Below are 21,413 nucleotides of genomic sequence, written 5' to 3'. Positions count from 1 at the left end.
AAGTATGGTCACAAGGTGTAAACTTTGTATACAGATGAAGGGGATCACACACCCTATTAATGTCCTTTTTTAAAATTTTTTGCTGTTTATTTTCACTTTATACATAATTCTGTTTAAGTCTCCAGTATGTCATTATGTAATAAATTGCAAAAATTAAATATTTTTTTAATTTCTGTATATAATTATTGATTTTGTTTTATGGATAAACATATATGCTACTTTCTTGCCAAATTTTGTGTCAATCAAAGCAGTATTCATTGATTTTTTTTGCATTTTACATCTTGCTTAACTTTTGGAAGTGAGTATATTTAACAAAGAGCTTACTTTAACATACTTAGCTTACTATTGTATACAATATTATTTAAACGATTTCTGTACAGCACCAAAAAGAAAGTTATTGATTATAAAAAGTGCATGAAATGATCATTGTAATCTACCACTATTCTAAAATGTAGAAACTAAAAATAAGTAAATATATTTACATATGATCGAAAGAAATTATGTTAAGCAACATTAAGATTACTAGTAAATATTGCAATCAATAATTATTGCACTTTTAATTGCTTACTTTCTAATTTACACAGATATTTTTTTATTAATTGGAAATTTTAGTTCTGTTATCCTCCTATTTATACTTTCAAACACTGCTAGTTCATGTTTTTTTCTTAATAGTACTGTATTTTTTTTAGGTTATTTCATTTTAGATATGAATATGGGAAGTTTTTTTTTTTTTTTTTTTTTTTTTTTTTTTTTTTTTTTTTTTGGTTATTAGATTTAGGTATATTTTTATATGAAACATTTTGGACATTTATTAACTACTTTATACAATTTTCCATTTGCATATCTTGAAGGTATAGAAGTAAATGGTTATATTTTTTACTATGAAACACGAATAAATTTATGCTTGAGTTCAAGTAAAATACTGATTATGTTACCATAAGAACTGCTTCCTAATTTATCATGAGGGGCAAATTTCAATGTCTCTGAGATTTAACAGAAATAAATGTGATAATGCTGTTATAATCGGAAATGCTTTTTTTTAACCCAAATATATAGATTTACTTTTATGTATGTCTGATTGAGTTTTATTTATGTAAAACCTAACATTATTGTTGTATATTTATAACCACTTTCATAATTATTTTCACTTACATACTAAAGGATTAAGGGAAAAAAAAGATGAAATCTTAAATAATTGTAACTTATAATTTAAGTTATTTAAGAAATATAGTTTAAATTATTGAAAATAATTATGGCTATTATTAATTATGCATATTTAGTTTAGAGAGAAAAAATTGTATTATCTTCTGGTTTTGAGAACATGATAAAATATTTAAACTTTAGAAAAATACAAAGAATACAAAATTTTGCAAAAGAAGAAAATTATATTAAGCTTATTTTTCTGCATAAATTAGTATGTAATACAAAGACATAACAACGACATTTTCAGAACTGTTGCAAAACGGTGGAATTTTGCGAACATTAAGGCGTCGTTAAGATGTGATAAAATGCTATCATAACCAAAATATAATGACGTCTACGTGGCAAGAACTTCATCTGCAAAGACGTAATAAAGACATCTTTGCAACGGTTGCAAAACAGTGAAGTGTCGCAGGCATCTGGGTGTCTTAAAGACGACATATTGCAACGTTTTTGGAGCATCATTACGACGTTGCCGTGCTACTTGGGTTCTCCACAATTCCTCACAAATTTCATTAATTAGTAAATTTCACTTTTCTTTGCGATATCTAAAACTTTCAAATTCACAGCTATCATCATAAAGCTTAGATAGATTCATTATCGACTACTTGTGATAGATATATCATAGAACTAGAGACTTACCCGTGATAGATATATCATAGAACTAGAGACTTACTCGTGATAGATATATCATAGAACTAGAGACTAACTACATTATGTTCTGCTAATTGTATCTTGCTTCTATCACTTGTTCATGAAGTTATGCCTGAGTTATCTTACTTTAATTATTTATCATATTAATGATCATTTCACGCTTAAAGCACATCTAAGACTAAAATAAAGAAACTCGCACATACACTTAAGGCATATCCAAGCCAGAACTACACATTTTGCAGCCTTGCACAGTCTTTGTGCGTCCTAAACTCTTAAAAGTTTACATCCCAGTGCCTTCCCTAAATACTAAAGATTTTGCATCCCTTAATTTTATTGCTCATTGCTTCTTAAATTAAAAAAATTTGCCTACCCTAAATTCTGTTGTGGCACCATTCTTCGGCTCATCTGAATAAAAAAATCAGTTATTCTCCATTCACGCAGCAAAAAATGTAATCTTTTGGCCAATGCAGCATAATTTACAAAAAATATTTTTTGCTTTTCTGTTGAATTTCTCCTCATCAAGATACTCATCACTTCCTATCACAGTTAGCTGCATAATATCAACATAAAAGGTTACAATGCTTTTCAGTATTCAATTAGATAGATATCATTAACTGAGTCATTTTTCAAGCTGCCCTGTGTTCACAGTCATGTGGTGATGAACGCAAAAAATAATGACATGGCAGGTTGGCATCAGATATAAAGTGGGTACAACTCAGATAAACGCCCTAATTTCACCAAATGTGGCGTAATATGTTTTGCGATGGTTTTTGGAGCGATTGCATGTTGTATGGCAACCATGTCGACGTTGAAAAATCTTTTGGTGGAGTAGTTTAATTGCTAGTTGGTTCATGTCGCGTGTGTTTTTGAAATGGCCTATGTTGCGATGAAAGATGTGGTGGGAAGGTTTCAGCTGCGTATTTTAGATTGTGTGCAGAGTAAATTTAGTATGAAAACGTACGATGTTGGAGTTGTTAACGAGTCTTTTGTTCACGGATGTATTTTTGGGGATCGTAGTGTATTTTTGGAATTTCTGTGGGAGTCGGGACTTTTAAAACGGAGTTTGACGTGTCCGAAATGCGGAGCTGATATGAGAACTCGGACGAAAAATGGTCTTTCTGATAGACTTGTGTGGGTTTGCAGTAAAATTGTTGCTAATAAAGTATGTGGGTGTCAGCGGAGTTTAAGGTTTGGATCTTGGTTTTCGTGTAGCAAGTTAACATTGGAGGAAGTTTTTATTGTTACTTTCGAAACTTTGAATTGTAGGAAGGCATTGATATAGCAAAATTGTGGAAGTTTTCTTCACAGACGTTGTGTGACTGGCGAAATTTTATTAACGAATGTATTTTGGACTTTGTATGCTCTGTATCTGAGAAGATAAGAGGGAGGGAAAGATATTTCTGCTTTTAAAAGAAGCTTTCATTACGGTAAGTGCATCTTATTTTATTGTTTTTATTTTGTAGAATAATATATTCATTGTTTTTTGTATGAATTTCTGTTTTTATTGTTGTTTATTGAATTGTCTGAAATTTATTTTAGTTTATTTTCTTGATTTGTTTTTAGTGTACATTGTGCAATTCGTAGATGTTTTTTAAAGTTGAAACAGAACGCTGTGTACATGGTATTCTTTGAAATTTATTGTTGTTATGTTAATTTATTAAAGTGAGGTGTGCGTAGTTCGTAGATTCATTCATTGCCTAGTGTGCCATTCGTAGATGTTTTTTTAAGTTAAAGCATGTCGCTGTGTACGTGGATTCTTGTCAAATATTTTTGGTTAGAAACTTTATGTTTTTGCTATCTAAATTTGTTTTTGTTTTGGATTTTTAGCTTAAATCGTGTGTTCAAAATATAGTTTTTCCATCTGCGAAAACCGTGTTTTTGGAGACATTTTAGGCTTAAAGTTCGAAATGTAGACAAAAAATTTAGATAGTAATATGGCAGTGTGAAGTTTCTCGCCAAAAATATTTGGCGACTTGAGGGCACATATGAGAGTAGTTCCATAAAGTGTTCAGTAGGTGTAATAAAAAATGACTGTTCATTCAAGATTAAGGTATTTTCCAATTCATTCTGAAACATTGTCCAAAAGTGTACCTTCAAACCCACCAGCAACCCCCTTTTAATATTAATTTTTCTGTACCCTTTACACGACCATGTGTTATTACAGGTGTTACATGTGAAGAGTTCCAATTCTTAAATGCACTTCAGCACAATATAAAATACCTTCATACTGAAGAAATTATCATTTATTAGAATAAATCTGTACGATAAATAATATGGCTCAGAAGCCACCTTCAGCTTGGCATACATCTCAAACTGAAATATCTTACATTAAAACATTGACCTCACACCTAATTAATACCCCCGGTACCAAGCAAACTACAAAATCATGAGGGTGCACTTTTAACTTTTTAAACTACTTATTTATAATCACAGAATATATTACATTACAAAGAACTGCAATACCAGCATAGTTCTATTTTACGCATGTATCCGAAAGTGCTGGCAATCAAAAGTTACTCAATATTAAATGTTGTCATTTAGAAATTTCTAAATATTAAATGTTACATTTTGTGTTTTTTAAAAGAGTTCAAAAGTTTTTTAAAAAAAGGAGTTTAAAATCAGTCCAAATACCTGGCCCATGTTCTAATCACTCTCCCACTTCTAGTTCTTTGCTCACCGTCCCTTATTTTTGAGCTAGCAAAGTTTGGTACTTGTTCTAAAAGTTGTTCATGAGAATATACGGGATCATATTCTTTTACATTTGTCCTTGTGCATTTCTCCTTGTTCTGTTCCTCTCATATTCTCTTCAAGAGCTGAACTTTTTTAGTGTTTCTAATGTCTTTTCTTCTAAATGCGGCTCCTCCTGATCTCGGTATATATCATCCAGGTGTCTTATAGACTTCTTCTACAACTGCTAGTTTCCAGAAATTATCTTGATATACCTTACATAATCTTTTTTGCTTAGTGATGGTAATATTTTTGTATGACGATCATAATATGACTTCTGCTTGGGCCTTTCTTTGTTGATTTTTTTTCTTTTCGGCTTTTCACAACTTGAGGTTTCAGTATTTCTTAAGATGAAGGAAGAATCATTTATTCTACTCATCAGTTATTGAGCTGGTGATCCAAACATCTCATTAGTTGGAGTGTTCCTATGAGCTAACAATGCTAAATAAGGATCAGCATGATCTGTTTGAGCTTTCTTTAACAATTTCTTTGCCATTTGGCACTCTGTTAATCCGTTCGACTGCAGATGGTATGGACTGCTCATTATATGTTTAAATTGGTATTTCTCTGCAAATTATGTACTTGCAAACTGAGGTCCATTATCAGATATCACTATCAATGGTATACCATATCTTGCAAAATGAGATTTCATGTAACTGATCACTGTCTGACTTTGAGTATCTGGTAATTAGGAGATTTCAAAAAATTTGGAATAGTAATCTAAAATTAATAAGCACACTTTTTGTTAATCACAAATAAATCTGTTCTAACTTTATACCAAGGTAAATACATCTCTAGATCTTTTCTTACATTTTTCTACCTCAAAGTGACTCTCATGAATTAAATTTAACATAACTTTTTTTTTTCCATATATAAAAGGATAATTACCCTTCCTCCTTTGAAAAATAAGTCATCTCTATAGTCTCCAAATACTTTGACTCGAGGTTCCAGCTGATGTTTCCTTTCTGGCCAACCCCTCAGAATATATTTCTTTAAGCACTGTAGTATAAGCATCACATTCACTTTCTTTCTTCAGTTCATAAATTTTGTCACCAGATGCTGGAATCAATATACAAATTTCTGTATCTTCTGTTGTATTCAAATATGCTCTACTTAAAATAACTGCTATTAATAAATCCTTCCCCTTTTCGTATCATACATCTAGATTATACTTTTGTAAATTTAACAGCATTCTTTGCAATCACTGTGGTGCTTTAAAAAGAGTTCCCTAGTTATGCTTTCTAATGGTCTTCTAATGGTGATCCATTTCAACTGTGATATGTTTGCCATATACATATGAAATTTAGAACATCGAAAAGTAATAGCTAAAAGCTCTTTCCCTATCCGAGAATAATTTTTCTGACTTTTGATTTAAGTAATTAATCATTCCTAAATATCGGTACAGTTGACACATCTTTACATTCTGGCATTTTAACAACTGTTTCCACTTTAGAAGAAACAGGTTTCAAAAGAATTAACTCATGCCCAATATAATTCACACGATTAGCTTTTACGAGGGCTATCCAGAAAGTAGATTACGTTTTGGAATAAAAAAATAAACAAAGTATAGGAAACAAATTTTATTATATACAGATGAAAGCCACACTCAAATACTACTTTTCTACATAGTCACCATACAAATTAAGGCATTTATCGTAGCGATGTACGAGCTTGGAAATTCCTTCGTCGAAAAATTCGGCCGCCTGCGCCTTCAACCACTTCGTTACCTCTTCTTGCAGCTGTGCGTCGTCATCAAAACGCTGCATAGCCAGCCACTTCTTCATTGCTGGGAATAGGTGGAAGTCGCTCGGTGCCAGGTCGGGACTGTACGGCGGATGAGGAAACAACTCCCACTTAAAAGATTCAAGAACTTTACGAGTGACATTTGCCGTGTGGGGCCGGGCGTTGTCGTGAATCAACAAGATCTTAGAGCTCAACATTCCTCTGCGCTTGTTTTGAATTGCTCTTCTGAGTTTTTGGAGAGTTTGGCAATACCTTTGAGAGTTTATTGTAGTGCCTCTTTCCAGGAAGTCCACCAAAATTACACCTTTTCTGTCCCAAAAAACAGTCGCCATCATCTTCCTTGCCGACATTGTTTGCATGCATTTCTTGGGTTTTTGGGGAGAACTTGTGTGCCCCCACTGCATTGATTGCAATTTCGTTTCACAGTTCACATGTTTCACCCATGTTTCGTCACCAGTAACGATGCGATCGAGTAAAGAGTCACCATCCTTATGGTAAGCGTCCAAAAAGTTCAACGCTGCAGCCATTCGCTGATTTTTGTGGTCCTCTGTCAAGATTTTTGGAATCCATCTTGCACAAAACTTGTGGTAACCAAGCTTTTCGCTGATGATTTCGTGCAACAAACTTCGCGAAATTTGTGGAAAACTCAAAGAAAGTTCCGTTATTGTGAAATTTCGATTTTCACGGACTTTAGCATCGACTTTTTCGAGAAGTTCGGCGGTCACTATGCTGGGTCTCCCACTTCGATCTTCGTCGTGAACATTGGTTCGGCCATTTTGAAATCTTATGACCCACTGACGCACTCCACCTTCAGTGATAATGTTGTCCCCATACACTTCACGAAGCTGCCGATAGATTTCTATCGGTTTACAGTTTTTTGCAGTCAGAAACCTTATTACTGAGCGCACCTCGCAGCTCGCGGGATTTTCAATTAACGCAGACATTTCAAACCGTCACAGTATCTGAACGGAGCACAGCACGAACCTCTCACTAGCACGGCTAGATGCAGACTGAGCTGCGCAACGCTCTGACCCCAAGATGGCCGCGCTAGCCCCGCCCCTAGCGGACACAGACAGAAACGTAATCTACTTCCTGGATGGCCCTCGTAGTTTACACTTAGCCTTATTGAACTTCAAATTATTTTCTCATGCTCTGGAGTACATTTTTTGAATTCGTAGGTCATGTTCATTTTCATTAGATCTCGATATTAACATATCATCTATTATGCATTTAATGCCTTCTAGACCTTATATTATTTGGTTTAACTCCCTTTGGCAAATTTCTGGAGCTGAACATATGTTAAATAGTTATGTTTTAAATTTGTAGCTGCCAAAAGGTATATTAAATGCAAACAAATTACTACTTCCTTCTTCCAGTTGGATTTGCCAAAAAGCACTATTAGCATCTAAAACAAAAAATATTTTTTTTTTTTTTTGCATTTGGCATTCTAGTGACAACTTCGTCTATCATTAACATAGGAAAATGTTCTAGTTGCTTTAGTTTTAGTTAAATGTTCTAGTAGCTTTAGTTAAATCTCTAGGATCTAAACATATTTTTATTTTGTTAGGTTTAACAACAGTGACAATTGAATTTACCCATTCGGTTGGTTCTTTTACTTTCTCAATAACATTCAAATTTTCCATTCTTTGTAGTTCTTTTTTCACTTTTATCTCGTATACCTATGTTTATTTTTCGTGGAGCACACCGGTGTTGCATTTTGTTTTAACTGGATTTTATATTCTCCATTCAAACAACCTAAAGCCTTCAAATACATCTTTGTATTTCTCCAGTAATTCTTCAATATAAATAGACATTACTTTTTGAATCAAACCTAGTTGAAGACATGATTTTAATCCTAATATAAGAGGTACTTCTTTGTCAATAACTTGGAAATCTACAACATAATTATTTTTTCCATATTGGCAGGAAAGTACTATTTTTCTTATAGTACTCATTTTATTTCCAGAGAATGCAACTAATCTTTTAAGTTCAGACTTGTGTATCAGAACATCTAGCAGCTTTGCTTTTAGAAATAACATTGCACATTGCTGCAGTATCTAACTGCAAATTAATTTTATTTACATTAATGTCAACAGTCGATTTCTCTTCTTTATTTACCTGAATTAAGGTTTAATGTGCCTACATAAAATTCTAACTCTTCCTCAGAGTCATGATTTATTAATTTTATTTGTTTCTCTTTTTTGTTTATCTTGACTGCTTCATTTTTTATTTTATAGTTTTCACACTGATTCGTGAAAAGATTTGCCTTTTTACACTTATTACATCAATGAACCTAATGCTTCTTGATATTTTGTCTTTGACACAGATGGCAAAGATGCTATATCATCAAGATTTTCACACAATATTCCTACAGCCTTGACAGGTTTATATTCATTCATTTAAAAGTTTGTTAAGATCTCTTGACTGAGTATAACTTTTCTAAATTCTTCCTGGATAACTGTCTTTGTCATAATGTAAACGATTTAGATAGTTTAGAGACGATGTCATGTATCTCTAGATTCGAATTTCCAATCAACCGTAAGTCATCCACATATATTGCTATGATAAGATAGTTGATCTTATCGTTATCAGTACAGGGTAAATATAATTAAAGTTGTGATTTCCAAATGCCTTAACTTTAATACAGGTCAAAATGACTTCATATTTTACCGGAATCCTGAAATAATGGAAGTTTCTTTGGCAAAGGGAAAATATAGCACCAAAATTTGTCGATAGACTGCACTATCAGAATTCACACTACTATTGTGGATGTATAGCGTAAAAAAAAAATTTAGACTCCAAGGGTTTATGATAATTTTATTATCGAAAAGGCAAGAATACATATTTACAGAGAAAGAGATGAGAAAAGCTTCATGAAACAAACATCTTACGGATGATTTTAATGCAAAATTGTTTGATATGCTCTTCTCCTTGTTCCCCTGCTAATTGGAATTTGGAGATAGCAATGATGATACTGTTTTTTGAATGTAATTTCGTTGTGTGTTAGTAATTATTCGATAAAAAAATTATGGTCTTCAGAATCCATAGATATTTCAGATCCCATAGAATATAATAAAAAAGAATTTAGAACATTCTAGAGTATGAGAAGAGTTAAGGATTTTCTGGGAATGGGGAAAATTGAATATAATTAAAAGGGTAACTGATAATATTGACATGGGGCATTTTTTTGCCTCACGACGATGATGATGCAATTGTGAAGAATAATTAAGAAACTGTGCAAATTCAACAGAATCACTTTGAACAAGGATGTGCTGATCAAGGAAATGAGAAAACACCTGCTAAAAGTGTAGAAACTCCAAAAGAACAGAAACATAATTCAAGGAAAGTACTTATCTCTGGCATTCCAGCTGACACTACAATTTCTCAAATTGCCGAACTTTTTTTAAAAGCATCTCAGATAACTCTGAATTAACCACCTGTACATCCAAATGCTACCATCAGTTACATACAGGAAAAAGATGCAGTTGAAGCTTTTGAGAAAAAAAAGAATGCTGAAATATCTGGCAGAAAAATTACTGTTTCATATTCTTTAGCCGCTTCACGCCCAAAGAAACGCCAGAAAAGAGTCTGGAAGTATACACGAAAAAAATTTAAATGGACTTCAAAGAAAATGAAATTACTGCCACAGCAAAATGATGAAAAGGCTGCATTATGCATTGAAGCTCATCGAAACCTAATCCGATACAACAGTATAGGAAACATTGAAAACCTGCCTGCAAATACCAACTTGGAGACCAAATGCTAATCCAACTCGGACTTTGACTGAAACTTGGGTTTAAATTTCATCCCAAATTCTTCGGTCCTTATAAGACAACGAAAGTTCCTCCCTCTGATATTACGAAGTATGAAATATACACCATGAAGGCACCATTATCCTGTCAACCTCTGCTAATCAGATGAACTGGTGCTGTACAAAATTAACATTTGCCACTTGGACATTGATTTTTTTTCACTTTTTAAAATTTACCTCTTTCTTTTCAGATCCACCCCGATATCTGGAGCCCACTCATGTTTCCAATTTATATGACAGTTCTAAGACTATAAACACATGATCTGGTAGAACTGTTAAGATTGAACTTAACAGACTTGAATGTTTTGAGTAGCTATCCAGTAACTCAAAGGGGAAAGGATGTTGGGAATGGCATCACTATGCCAAAGAATCAAAGGCCTGATAGAGACTGATGTTATTGGACGCCACAGAAAAGCGAGGAGTGTCGGTTGAGAAAGCTAAGGACAATGTTTGCATGATGCAGTTAGAGAGATATTTCTTATTCATTTAACTTGTACGAAAGTGAAAATAAAGCTTTTTCCTCATGTTTAAAAGATTTGAAATGCTCCATTTATGATAAGACATCTGTTAATTCATCAGGTAGATGGCTTATGAATCCTTTCTGAGCTAGCCATTGCTTGAAACATAACGCATTACATAACACATAGGATTTTATGCACCTTACCGATAGGCTTCTAAAACATTCGGCAGATTCCTTGTGAACTGCCGATATCTGCATCACTTTCTGTTCTTGTAACGCTGTGGCCACATTTTCCACTGCTACCGCTGAAACTGATTTTAGTTTTCTGCGCCGTTTCATGTCAAATGAATCGGTCTCTTCAAATTTATCTACAATTTTCCGCAGGCCGTATGTGATCATTGGGCCGGATTTTATGCCTGTGAATGTCCGGAACTTACCAATAACCAATAGCTGTTAACGTACAGTCAGTCACCATTCCAATGGAAAAGCTTTACGAGAACTGCACAATCCTTTATTGTCAGAATCATTATGAAGCACCCAGGCACAATGTTATGAGCAATTGATAGATCGATTTATTTTTATCTTAGCCATGTCTGCAGTGTGCATGTTACATCTTAGTAATTTGCATACCAACAGCAATTTGAACCCTGACAGTGCCATCTATCAGTATATTTTGAAACTACTTTTTTTTCCCTTCTCCAAACAAATTTCCATGATATCCCAATTGTTCTAGTAAAATATCAAGTCATTCTGACAAGTAATTTTTAAAGTTAGAGCATTTTGAAATCGAGCCTTTAATTATAATCACACTGTATAAACCATATGGATCTGACTTTAATCCAGTTGAATTCTTTTTCTTAAGAACACAATTCTTTATTATAATTTCCAGGTTCTTTATTTATTTGTGGATACTCTGTTGGCTTTTCCAATGAACTGTTTCTGTTGTGTTCATCATATGTTTTAGATGGTAAAATTTTCTTAGCTTCTTCATCTGTTGTATTATCTTTTCTATGGTATCTGTCAGTTATTTCTGAATTGTATATACTGCAATTAGTTTATTCCTTGTTAAAATTAATAAGTTATAATATTTGATTTTTATCAAATTTAAATTATTCCATTTCAGTAAAGGTGATCAGAGTTTCTGCTATTAAATTTTACACCTCTCACTACTTGGATTTTATTTAGTTCAGGAATATAAATTTTGTATGCTTTTCTCTTCATCATAATTCGTTTTTGAGCTCATATCCATCTTTCTAAGTTTTTCTCGTCATATATGAAAAATGTTTCACATCAAAATCTTTTAAGATAAGTAATATTAGGCTTGTGTCCTGTAAATAGTTCATATGTTGTAAACTTTTTATCATTTTTGTGACTCCTGTTATTCACATGTACAGCTTAATGTAATGCCTTCAAACCAAAATTTTATCGATAATTCTGTATCAATTAACACAGTTCTAGCAGTTACAGTTATAGTACGATTAATTATACTGTAAGGGGTTTTAAGCTCAAGGTAAGGAAGGTTCCCGTTTTTTCAAAAAATTATTTTATACTTTTAGGTCAAAATTCACTTCCATTATCACTATGAGCTCTTTTTAGTTTTTTACTTGTTTGTCTTTGTTCTTGGATGATAAGCTTGATAACAGCTTCTGAAGTTTCACTCTTCTTTCTAATTGTTATCACAAATATGAAATTACTGTAATCATCTACCACTGTTAAAAATAACTTCCATCTATTGACTTCTCAATTGGTCCAACTAAAATCTATAGGCCATAATTCTAAAATGTCTTCAGATCCTAAATTCCCCACTTTTATAAGATTGTCAATTTTCCTATTGTACAAGTTTTGCAATTGTTTTGGGAAATTTTTATATTTTCTAATCCAATGACCGATGAGTTTATTTATTTATAATAATAATTGATATTAATGCCTTTGATAATTTATGTGACCTAGTATTTGATGCTATAGAACATCATTAACATTACTAATTTTAACTTCAACTATATTTCCTTCAACTTCAAATTTATTTCCATTTCCATTAACTATATATAGAATGTTTCTATGTTTATTGATCACTTCTGCTTTAGTTTTGGAAAAAAATACTTTTAAATCATGATCCACAATTCTTTATGCTGACAGCAGATTTTTACTTAAATTTGGTACTTGCAGAACATTTTCTACTCTCAAGATGTTCTCATTTTTATCAGTTTGCATTTTAATGTTACCAATGCCAAATGATTTGATATAAAGCCTTTTTCAGCTGTCTCTATTTATCTTAAAAATCAGTAAATATTTCTTTAATAGCTGTCATGTGAGATTATCATGTGATGTTATCATGTGAGATTATCATGAGATTATCATATCATTATCATGTGAGACATGGCTCCTGAATCAAAAACGCATTTAATTTTTCTATTCTCTTATTCACCTACTTTATTCTTTTCAACATTTCCATCTTGATTAAAACATGAAGTTTCTATTTTCTTTGATACTACAGATAAGCATGTACCTGTTTCATATTCTCTTCCCTTGATTGACATTCTATACATTTTATTTGTTAAATTTCTCTGCTTTCGACGTTCCTGTCCCCCCCCCATTTTACATTCAGTTGATTTGTGGCTGAATTTTCCACAGCCAAAGCACTTTATACTATTATTATTACATTTGTTTATTAAATGCCCTAATTTTTCACAATTAAAGCATCTTCTTTCATATTTCGATTTTATCCAGGTTTTATTTATTTATTTATTTATTTTCTTTTTCTTGCCTTAGAACATACTTTTTTTTCTTTGTTTATTTTCCCCCATTCAGTTTCTTTTAAAGCTTGTCTGATTGAATCTTTATCCTTTTTTTCTTATTATTTTTAATAATTTTTAACATCAAATTGAAATTCCTTTTGAAGTCCTTCTAATATGAAATAAATTTAATTATTTACCTCTTATTTCATTCCCCACTTGAATACTTATATTTTCAGAAATACAGCTTTGTTCATGTAATCATCTACAGATTCATTTTGACTCATTTTCAGTTGAGCTAATTCTATTCTACATTTAATTTGAATATCTTCTGCTCTTGCCTCCACTTCATTTTTTATTTTCATTTATTAACTATCATAGTTTGATTCATTTATTAACTATCATAGTTTGATTCATTTATTAAGTATCATAGTTTGATTCATTATATTTCTTGCTATTGCATTATCATCCCATATTTCCCAAGTTTTTATTATTTTTTAAATTAACATCGCCTCTTTTATATGGTTTCGGTGGTTCATCAGCTTCTATCCCAATTCTCCATATATTCAAACTTTCTAATTCACATCCGATTCTATTTATCATATTATATGCCATATTTTCTAATTTATACTCATTAATCATAATATAAATAAAATTTATCTCACAGAAATTAGTGATGCCAACATCAATTTTATATATGAAAGTTCATCAGCAAGACGGACAACCCCGCTCTGCTGCCAAATGTTGGTCCAAAGTAGGTATATAAATCATATTGTATAAGAATTATCTACTGCTAATAAAAAACACATTCAAGTAATATATAAAGAGAAAACTTCATTAAATAAGATTAATCACAACAAGGCTTACCACATTCTCCAAAACCATAACCATCTCTCTAGATGCCAGATAAATTTTTAACTCAATCTTTTACAATCTAAGAAAATATTAATGTTGCCGCAATATTAAAACTTAAAATTATGCTTCATAAACAAATACTATCATTTGTTGTTTAATGAACAAGGTCACAGGAATAAAACTTAATCAAAATAAGAAGTGCCTATACTTCAGATACATCTAGAATACTTTTTATAAAGAAACATGCAAGAAAACTATGCAAAGAATGTCATCTGGCAGGAAGCATAAATATTGTGTTTTAGGTAAGAATGTATAGGTATGAAAGCATCCTTTCTCTACAGTATCCAGACACAACTAAAAAAAACACATATATTTTCTAGAAATGAAATTATTCTTTAAAAAATGTTCCATTACCACCAACAAACGAATATTTCTGAATTTAAAAAGTAAAACTTTTTTCAACTGAATTATTATATGAATTTAGATATTTGCATAACTAACCAGGGTTTTCAGATCCGGTAGTAGTTTCATCAGTCACAACAGGTATTTGGAATGTTCTCACAGCATCTGTCCCACCAAAAATTACAGATGAACTACCTACAAAATGTCAAAGTAAGTATATAGGTAAAGCCTTTTTAAAGACATGAAAGAGTAAAACTAGTGCTTTAAGAACTATTGCCAGTATATTTTTCATAAATGTCATAAAACAATCTATTAATATGGGGAAATATAAGCCAGACGTATTTACTTTTCTTGGAAACATGACATCAGCAAGTACATTCACTCTTTCTAAAATTCTAACCAATGTTTATGGAATATTGCCATGTCATGAAACAAAATATATATATATACATAAAGGAACATAACCACTTAACTTTCGACATGTATCCTTAACCCTTTCAGGATGGGTGTCCCATCCACGCATTCCCTAAGAACGTCTATTACAGTCAGGCGTCCCATCCACGCATCACTAGATTGCATTCAGAGGATGGGTGATGCGTATACGCATTTTAAGCTGGAACGATTTTCTGAAGACCACTAGATGGCATTCTATGTCCATTACTTTTGAAATGAACACAGTTTTAGGTTCCTGACCTTGAGTTTGATATATTCTGTCTAACTTTGGTATTTTACTCATCAACTGTAGCGAGGGTTGGGGAGAAGGGAAAGCGTAAACAAATGTGGGCTCTTTAAATCGCTGCGTGCTAATATAAATATTCGTGTGTATGATTTATATCCAATTCCTTTTTTTGTTCTATTTTCCCCCTCTACTATATATGGTCTTTTAGGGTTATCATGTGGAGTTCTATTACATTTTGCATTGCCTTCAGATATATTTCCGTTTCTCTTTTTGTTTCGGAAAGCCTCACCTCCAGTCTATTAAGGCAGGACGGCACTTTTTATCAGAGGAATACCCTGCTATGGTTAATGAACCATTTACTAATGCAGATGAGAGTGATGATTCTTTATCTAAAGAGTTAGAAAGTGGTACTTTTTCTAACAGAAAGTGATACTTCTCCGTGCTTCGAGATTTACCACACTCAGTCTTCATTTTAAATTTTGTTACTTTTCTTTTTAATTTTATTTATTTTAATTTTAAATTTTGTTACTTTTCTTTTTAATTTTGTACATAGTCTTTATTGTGTTGTTTTATTAATTTTAAACTTTATTGATTAATTTTATCTCAATTTAAACTTTGGAATAATTTCAATAGCACTTCCAAAAATTATTTTTCAAGTTAGGGAAATTTTTAAGTATATTTTCATGTAAAATAAGAAAAAAACTTTATTAGGTGCTAATTTTAGCATATATAAGAGCTCAAGTAATAATCTAAAATGATACCAAAAATTACGAAGCTAGAAGTGAAAAAATTTTTTTCCGATTTATTTTATAAAATTAGGCTTAGCAATGCAAAACCTCTGTCCTGTACGGTGACTGCCTTCGATTCCCTTCTGTCTCGCAACAGCATCTTAAACAAAGGTGCCCCGTCACGAAAAGGTTAAATACAATAGGCGCACAGTTTACATGGTTTTAATGGAAGATTTTCCTTTTATCCAAATCTGGTACAAAGTCTGTAATCCAGACACCCATTATCCGGAATGATTGATAATCCAGACCTCAAAGCCACAAACTTTTTTTTTGTATGCTTTACGCATGACCATTTAGCACAAAAAAACGAAGCAACTTAAAAACTTACATTGAAAGAAATGTTTAATAAAGTAAACAAATAAATATTAAGCTCTTTTTTTGTAAATTTGGATACCTTTTAGATCATAATTGCTCTTTATTTCATAAATTACGGTTTCATATTTTAATTGTATAATTTCTGTATGCCATCTTACCAGATTTAAATTGATGATCTATAATCTGGAGAAACCCTTAATCCGGAATCACCGAAGTCCCGACGAGTCCGGATTACGGACTTTGTACTGTAATCGGTGGGGTTTGCACCAATTTGGGGGAAAAATAATTACAGTCTAACAAATATTAAAAATCACCAGTTTTTAGTTAAATAACTCATAAGCAAATAAATTATGCATACATACCACTCTATTTTTCACTGGTTACGATACAAAAATCTATCATGAAAAGCTAAAATCCACCGGTATATTAAAATAAACACTTGCAGACATCATGCCTTTAACAGCGAATGAAAGCATTCTCAATGCCAACAAACCAAGGAAAAAAAATAATTTTAGTATGCATTATTACACTAATCTAGTATGTATACAGATGCCTGATGCAGCTATCACTTACTTCAGCAGTTTGAGTTTCTGCTTAAAATCCACCATAAATCAACCATTTCTAATCAATCATAATTCTGAAAACTCTTAGGAATAACCTCATACACTTCATACAGGAAATCTTAAAAAATTGCAATAACTCACATATGAAATGCATTTCAATTATGTTTAATGGCTTTCATTAACAGGGCATTTCCTTGATAATCATTTGCAATTAAGAAAGAGAAGCCATGTTATTTTTTAATAAATGTAATTCCTTGTCATGCACTGTAAACCTTTTAAACATTTCATTTGTCACAAAATTTTTTATTTCTCATGTTAATATTTACGCATGCATTATCAGAACAGTTCTAAAATCTGTTATACAATGACATGGAAAGAATTCATCTTGTAAAGCGACAATATACATTATAGCAAATAGTGCAACAATATAAAATAATATGCATTTTCCATTTCCTAGGATTTTTCTCTCATGGAAAAAGTTTGTTTCCACTAGGTTACTTTATGGTACAAATGGTATATATAACATATATGCACATACATGATATATATCAGTGTAGTGTATTTATATTGTCACTAATGTATTTTGTCATATAGCAGGGTATTATCTATTACAATTTTGACCAGTCAAATTATATATAGATATGGAACTGTGCAGTAATGTCACAAAAACTTCAAATGCAATTCTAGTCAAATTTTAGAGAGATATTTCTACAGCAGTTTTCAAACAATAATTTGTACATAATATGTAACACTTATTTTATCCTGAGCCATAAAAGGAACTATGAGAACATAAAAACATGTAAACCAACACATGCTTAGCTGTAAATTAACACTTTTTTACGCTTATTGCAAAACACGGGGAATGAAAAGCCTAGAATTTCATAATTTATCAATTACTAGCATATCTGGAAAATGTTCCATGGCATAAAATGAATACTCAGTCAAAAAATACTTAGCTTTCCCTAAAGAATATGATGATTAGAATACAACAATTTACAATTATTAGAATAGTTAAAATTACTGATTATAAGGAGGGAAAAAATGAGATAATTTCCTTCAGTTCAGAATATGTCTTAAAGAGATCGATACATATTTATTTTTATTATTGTTTTGCCACAGTAACACCACATTTTGAAATAAAAATACGATTTTAGGTGCAACCACAACCAGCAAAAAATTTCCAATCATCTTACATTTCATTACATTCGAATGAAATCGATAATATCATAAAATACACTAAAATTCCTCTTACCTGAAGAAGGAAACACTTCTTCCAATTGAAAAAACAAATTATCCTCTCGATCTTGAACCCGAAAAAAATCTAAGCCAGTGAAATCATCTCCTCTATCGAAACGTGAATTCTACATAAAAATAAAGTCTTTCAAAATATAAAACCACAAGTTAAATATACTGTTATTAAAGACCATTTTGCAATTTCAAACTAATAATGGATTTACAGACTTAAAGTTATTTTTAATTACAATTAACAGTAATACAGAAATATGAAAAAAATCATTTTTCTTCAAAACTAGATAGGATTATATGATTTTGTTTTACAATTTTTACACATAAAGCAATTCTTAATGCTACATCTGATGAACAAGCAGAACAATATTAAAGTTAAAAATTAAAATGTCTGTTTTTTTCTAACCAAGTATGAATGAAAAATAACTATGACATGGGAATTTGTTAATACAAATACTGCCAGTAACCTCATATCTAGATTGATCATTATGTAGGACAACTGATACACTATGCTACTGACTACTGATATATTTAAAGTAAATTAAATCAGTTTAACTAGCAACTCAGCTCGACATGAAAGATTTCAGGGTTTCAGGGTTGAATTTCAGGGTTTGCACACATTTCTTTAAAAGGCACTGTTTTCAGAACTATCAAAAGAAAATTTTAGGGCCTATCAGCAAAGAAAATGGAATAAATTATCTATGCAATTGGCTTCATTCTTACTATAAAATTACAAGAGAAAAATTAAAGTATTCAAATTGCAATCTAATACAAAACACAATCTAACATATAAACATAACTATCATTCAAGGCCCTATCAACAAAGAAAATGGAATAAGCTAACTTATTTATGCAATTGGCTTCACACCTGCTATACCATTACAAGAGAAAACATTAAAGTATTCAAATTGCAATCTAATACAAAACACAATCTAATACATAAACATAACTGTAAACAAGTTTTGGAAAATCAAATTTGGAAAAAAATTCAAGTAGTTAAATTAGGAATACAAGTCCTTGAAAGATTTATTTTTTCAAAGTAATAATAGTTGCACACATTTTAAAGAGGATTTACATACTCACTATGCAGCCAAAATTAATTTAAGTATTGGATGAATCATGCAGTTTTCCATGATCTAAAGATTGTACTAACATCAAAGAGCAAAATATGTAATTGTAAAATTCTAGCTGGTAAATGCTGTTTATACATAGAACTTTTCAAGAACTGATCCAAAAAATCTATGGTACTCAAGAGAATTGCTCAGACCAGAAGGTTATAGAAATGGAAAGAATGTGCAAGAATTTTAAATACTGATAGAAGTAAACTGAACTCGCACCAGTTGAGCAAGTCAATTAAAAAAACTGTGCAGTCTCAGAATCTAATGCTGCACGAGGTGTAGGTGCTTTGTATTATTGAAACCACCATAGTACAATATGCCAAAATTTCAGAATCTGTTAATCTAAACTACACACATAACAAATATTCAGGCTACTATGTACATGACATTTCTTCAATTTTAACAACTATTGTGAGCACTCTGGTATGCATTTTTCTTTCTTTTTGTTTATGATTTTCTGTTTAACCTTTTGCGGCACAGTGTGTCTGGTCTGGTCTGGACACACCTAAAAATTTCCTTCTGTACGCACAGAAAAATCGAATGAAAAAGGATTTATAGGTTACTCTGAACCTTCTTTATTTATAGCAGATGGCAGCTCAACACAAACCAGTCCATATATTTTAGCCATGTTTAGTTTTTAAGACCTTCATTTTTCAAAGAAATTTTCCAAAGTTTTTTAGGGTATAAAAGGAATTGTTTGAAAAAAAATTTCTATGTTATTTTTTTGGCTGCATGCTAATCTCCTTATTCTATATTAGTTTTAAATTTTTACCTTGAAATCTTGCCTAAAATCAAATGGCAAACCCTAGGTGTGCCCAGACCGGGCTCACCGATAATCTAGGACTACCGAGAGTCTGTATTCTTTGTTTCTCCGCATTTCATCGGCCAGTTCATTGACAACAATGCTCGTTTCAGCACTCTTTTCGAAGCTCTATTCAATCAGTATGCCACAGAATTAAAACTATAAGTGCTATCGTCACAAAATTTTACTTGTGTACTCCTCTAGGCTTAATTAAACTGCCTACTTTCTTACTAAATAAAAACTCCGACTTTAAAAAGCAGCGTGCACAAAAGTGTTAAAAAACCAACAGTTTTTATAGACATTTTGTTTTAAACAACTGATATTAAAACCTTCACTGTGGGATTTGCTTTCCTTGCAGCAGAAGAAAAGAGATAAGAATTTCCGATTCGAATATAGTATTTTGTAGCAATGCTTCAACTCGATTTCTGAGCGATCACTACAAAATTTCCATCAGAACCAAAGTCCAATTATATAAACTGGTGACTTTTGTCAGATGAACAGTTAAAAAATTACTTAGCGGGTGGAAGATGAAAATACAATAGCAATACATGAAAAGTTATTTAATCAAATTAAAATACAGATTTTAATTTTTAAACAAAGATTACATGAATACGTATCTAACCTTTAATTTTTTCGTTATTCTTTTTCCCAAGTACACACTTATTTGTTTTTGTTTAAAAAAGAAATCAGAAAATTGTTCATAAAAACATTTAACTTGGAACACAACATACAAAAATGGCAATGTCTATTATTAGCATGGTTGCCTGAACAATGACAATGCACATGGTTTCCACAGTTTGGCACATTCTGAAATTTGACGACTTCCACCAAGGTGGTTGCGATTATACGCATATAAATAAAAAGCATATTGATTGTTTTCTGGAATAAATACATAGTTGAAACATTAATTATATATGCAATAAATAACTTTTTTACAACAAAAAAACTTTGTTTATAACTTGTTATGTAGTTGATTGGGTTAAATTTGTACTACACGAGGGCGTGAGATGGCTATCTTTCCAAACCAGAGGATGCTTTTGAGGACATTTTAAAAGAGAAACTAGCTCATATTCATATTACACATGGGAAAAAAATTAAGGACCTGCAAAAAATCACATGCTGCCAGCTCATTCAATGGACTTTGAACCTGTGTCCAAATATAAGCACTCAATGTTCTTGCCCTGATTAAACTGACTTTTCTTTCAAAATTGGTAGTTTTATATTTTGTATCACAGGTTACCACTTCTCTTCAATTTCACTCACTAAATGGCAGTCCAATAAAAGTTTACTTCATACTAAACAATTATGGCTACTTTTCA

At 31.6% G+C, this 21,413-nt stretch overlaps 1 protein-coding gene across 2 annotated transcripts in view; it reads right to left on the bottom strand.

Annotated features, from left to right (window-relative positions):
- HUWE1 (HECT, UBA and WWE domain containing E3 ubiquitin protein ligase 1) overlaps positions 1–21,413 on the bottom strand; it is a 595,188-nt gene that overhangs the window by 229,500 nt on the left and 344,275 nt on the right. For both annotated transcript variants that reach the window (XM_085806998.1, XM_085806999.1), the window contains exons 54-55: positions 18,182–18,290; positions 14,684–14,779 (exon numbers count right to left, since the gene is read on the bottom strand). In XM_085806998.1, coding sequence (XP_085663124.1) covers positions 14,684–14,779; positions 18,182–18,290 — 205 coding nt within the window. The remainder of the gene's footprint in view (positions 1–14,683; positions 14,780–18,181; positions 18,291–21,413) is intronic.

This window comes from Stegodyphus dumicola, chromosome X1 (assembly GCF_044657685.1).
Source record: "Stegodyphus dumicola isolate Sdum_Otavi_A_Nest chromosome X1, ASM4465768v1".
NCBI classification, from domain to species: domain Eukaryota; kingdom Metazoa; phylum Arthropoda; class Arachnida; order Araneae; family Eresidae; genus Stegodyphus; species Stegodyphus dumicola.
This window is presented reverse-complemented; position numbering and strand designations above follow the sequence as displayed.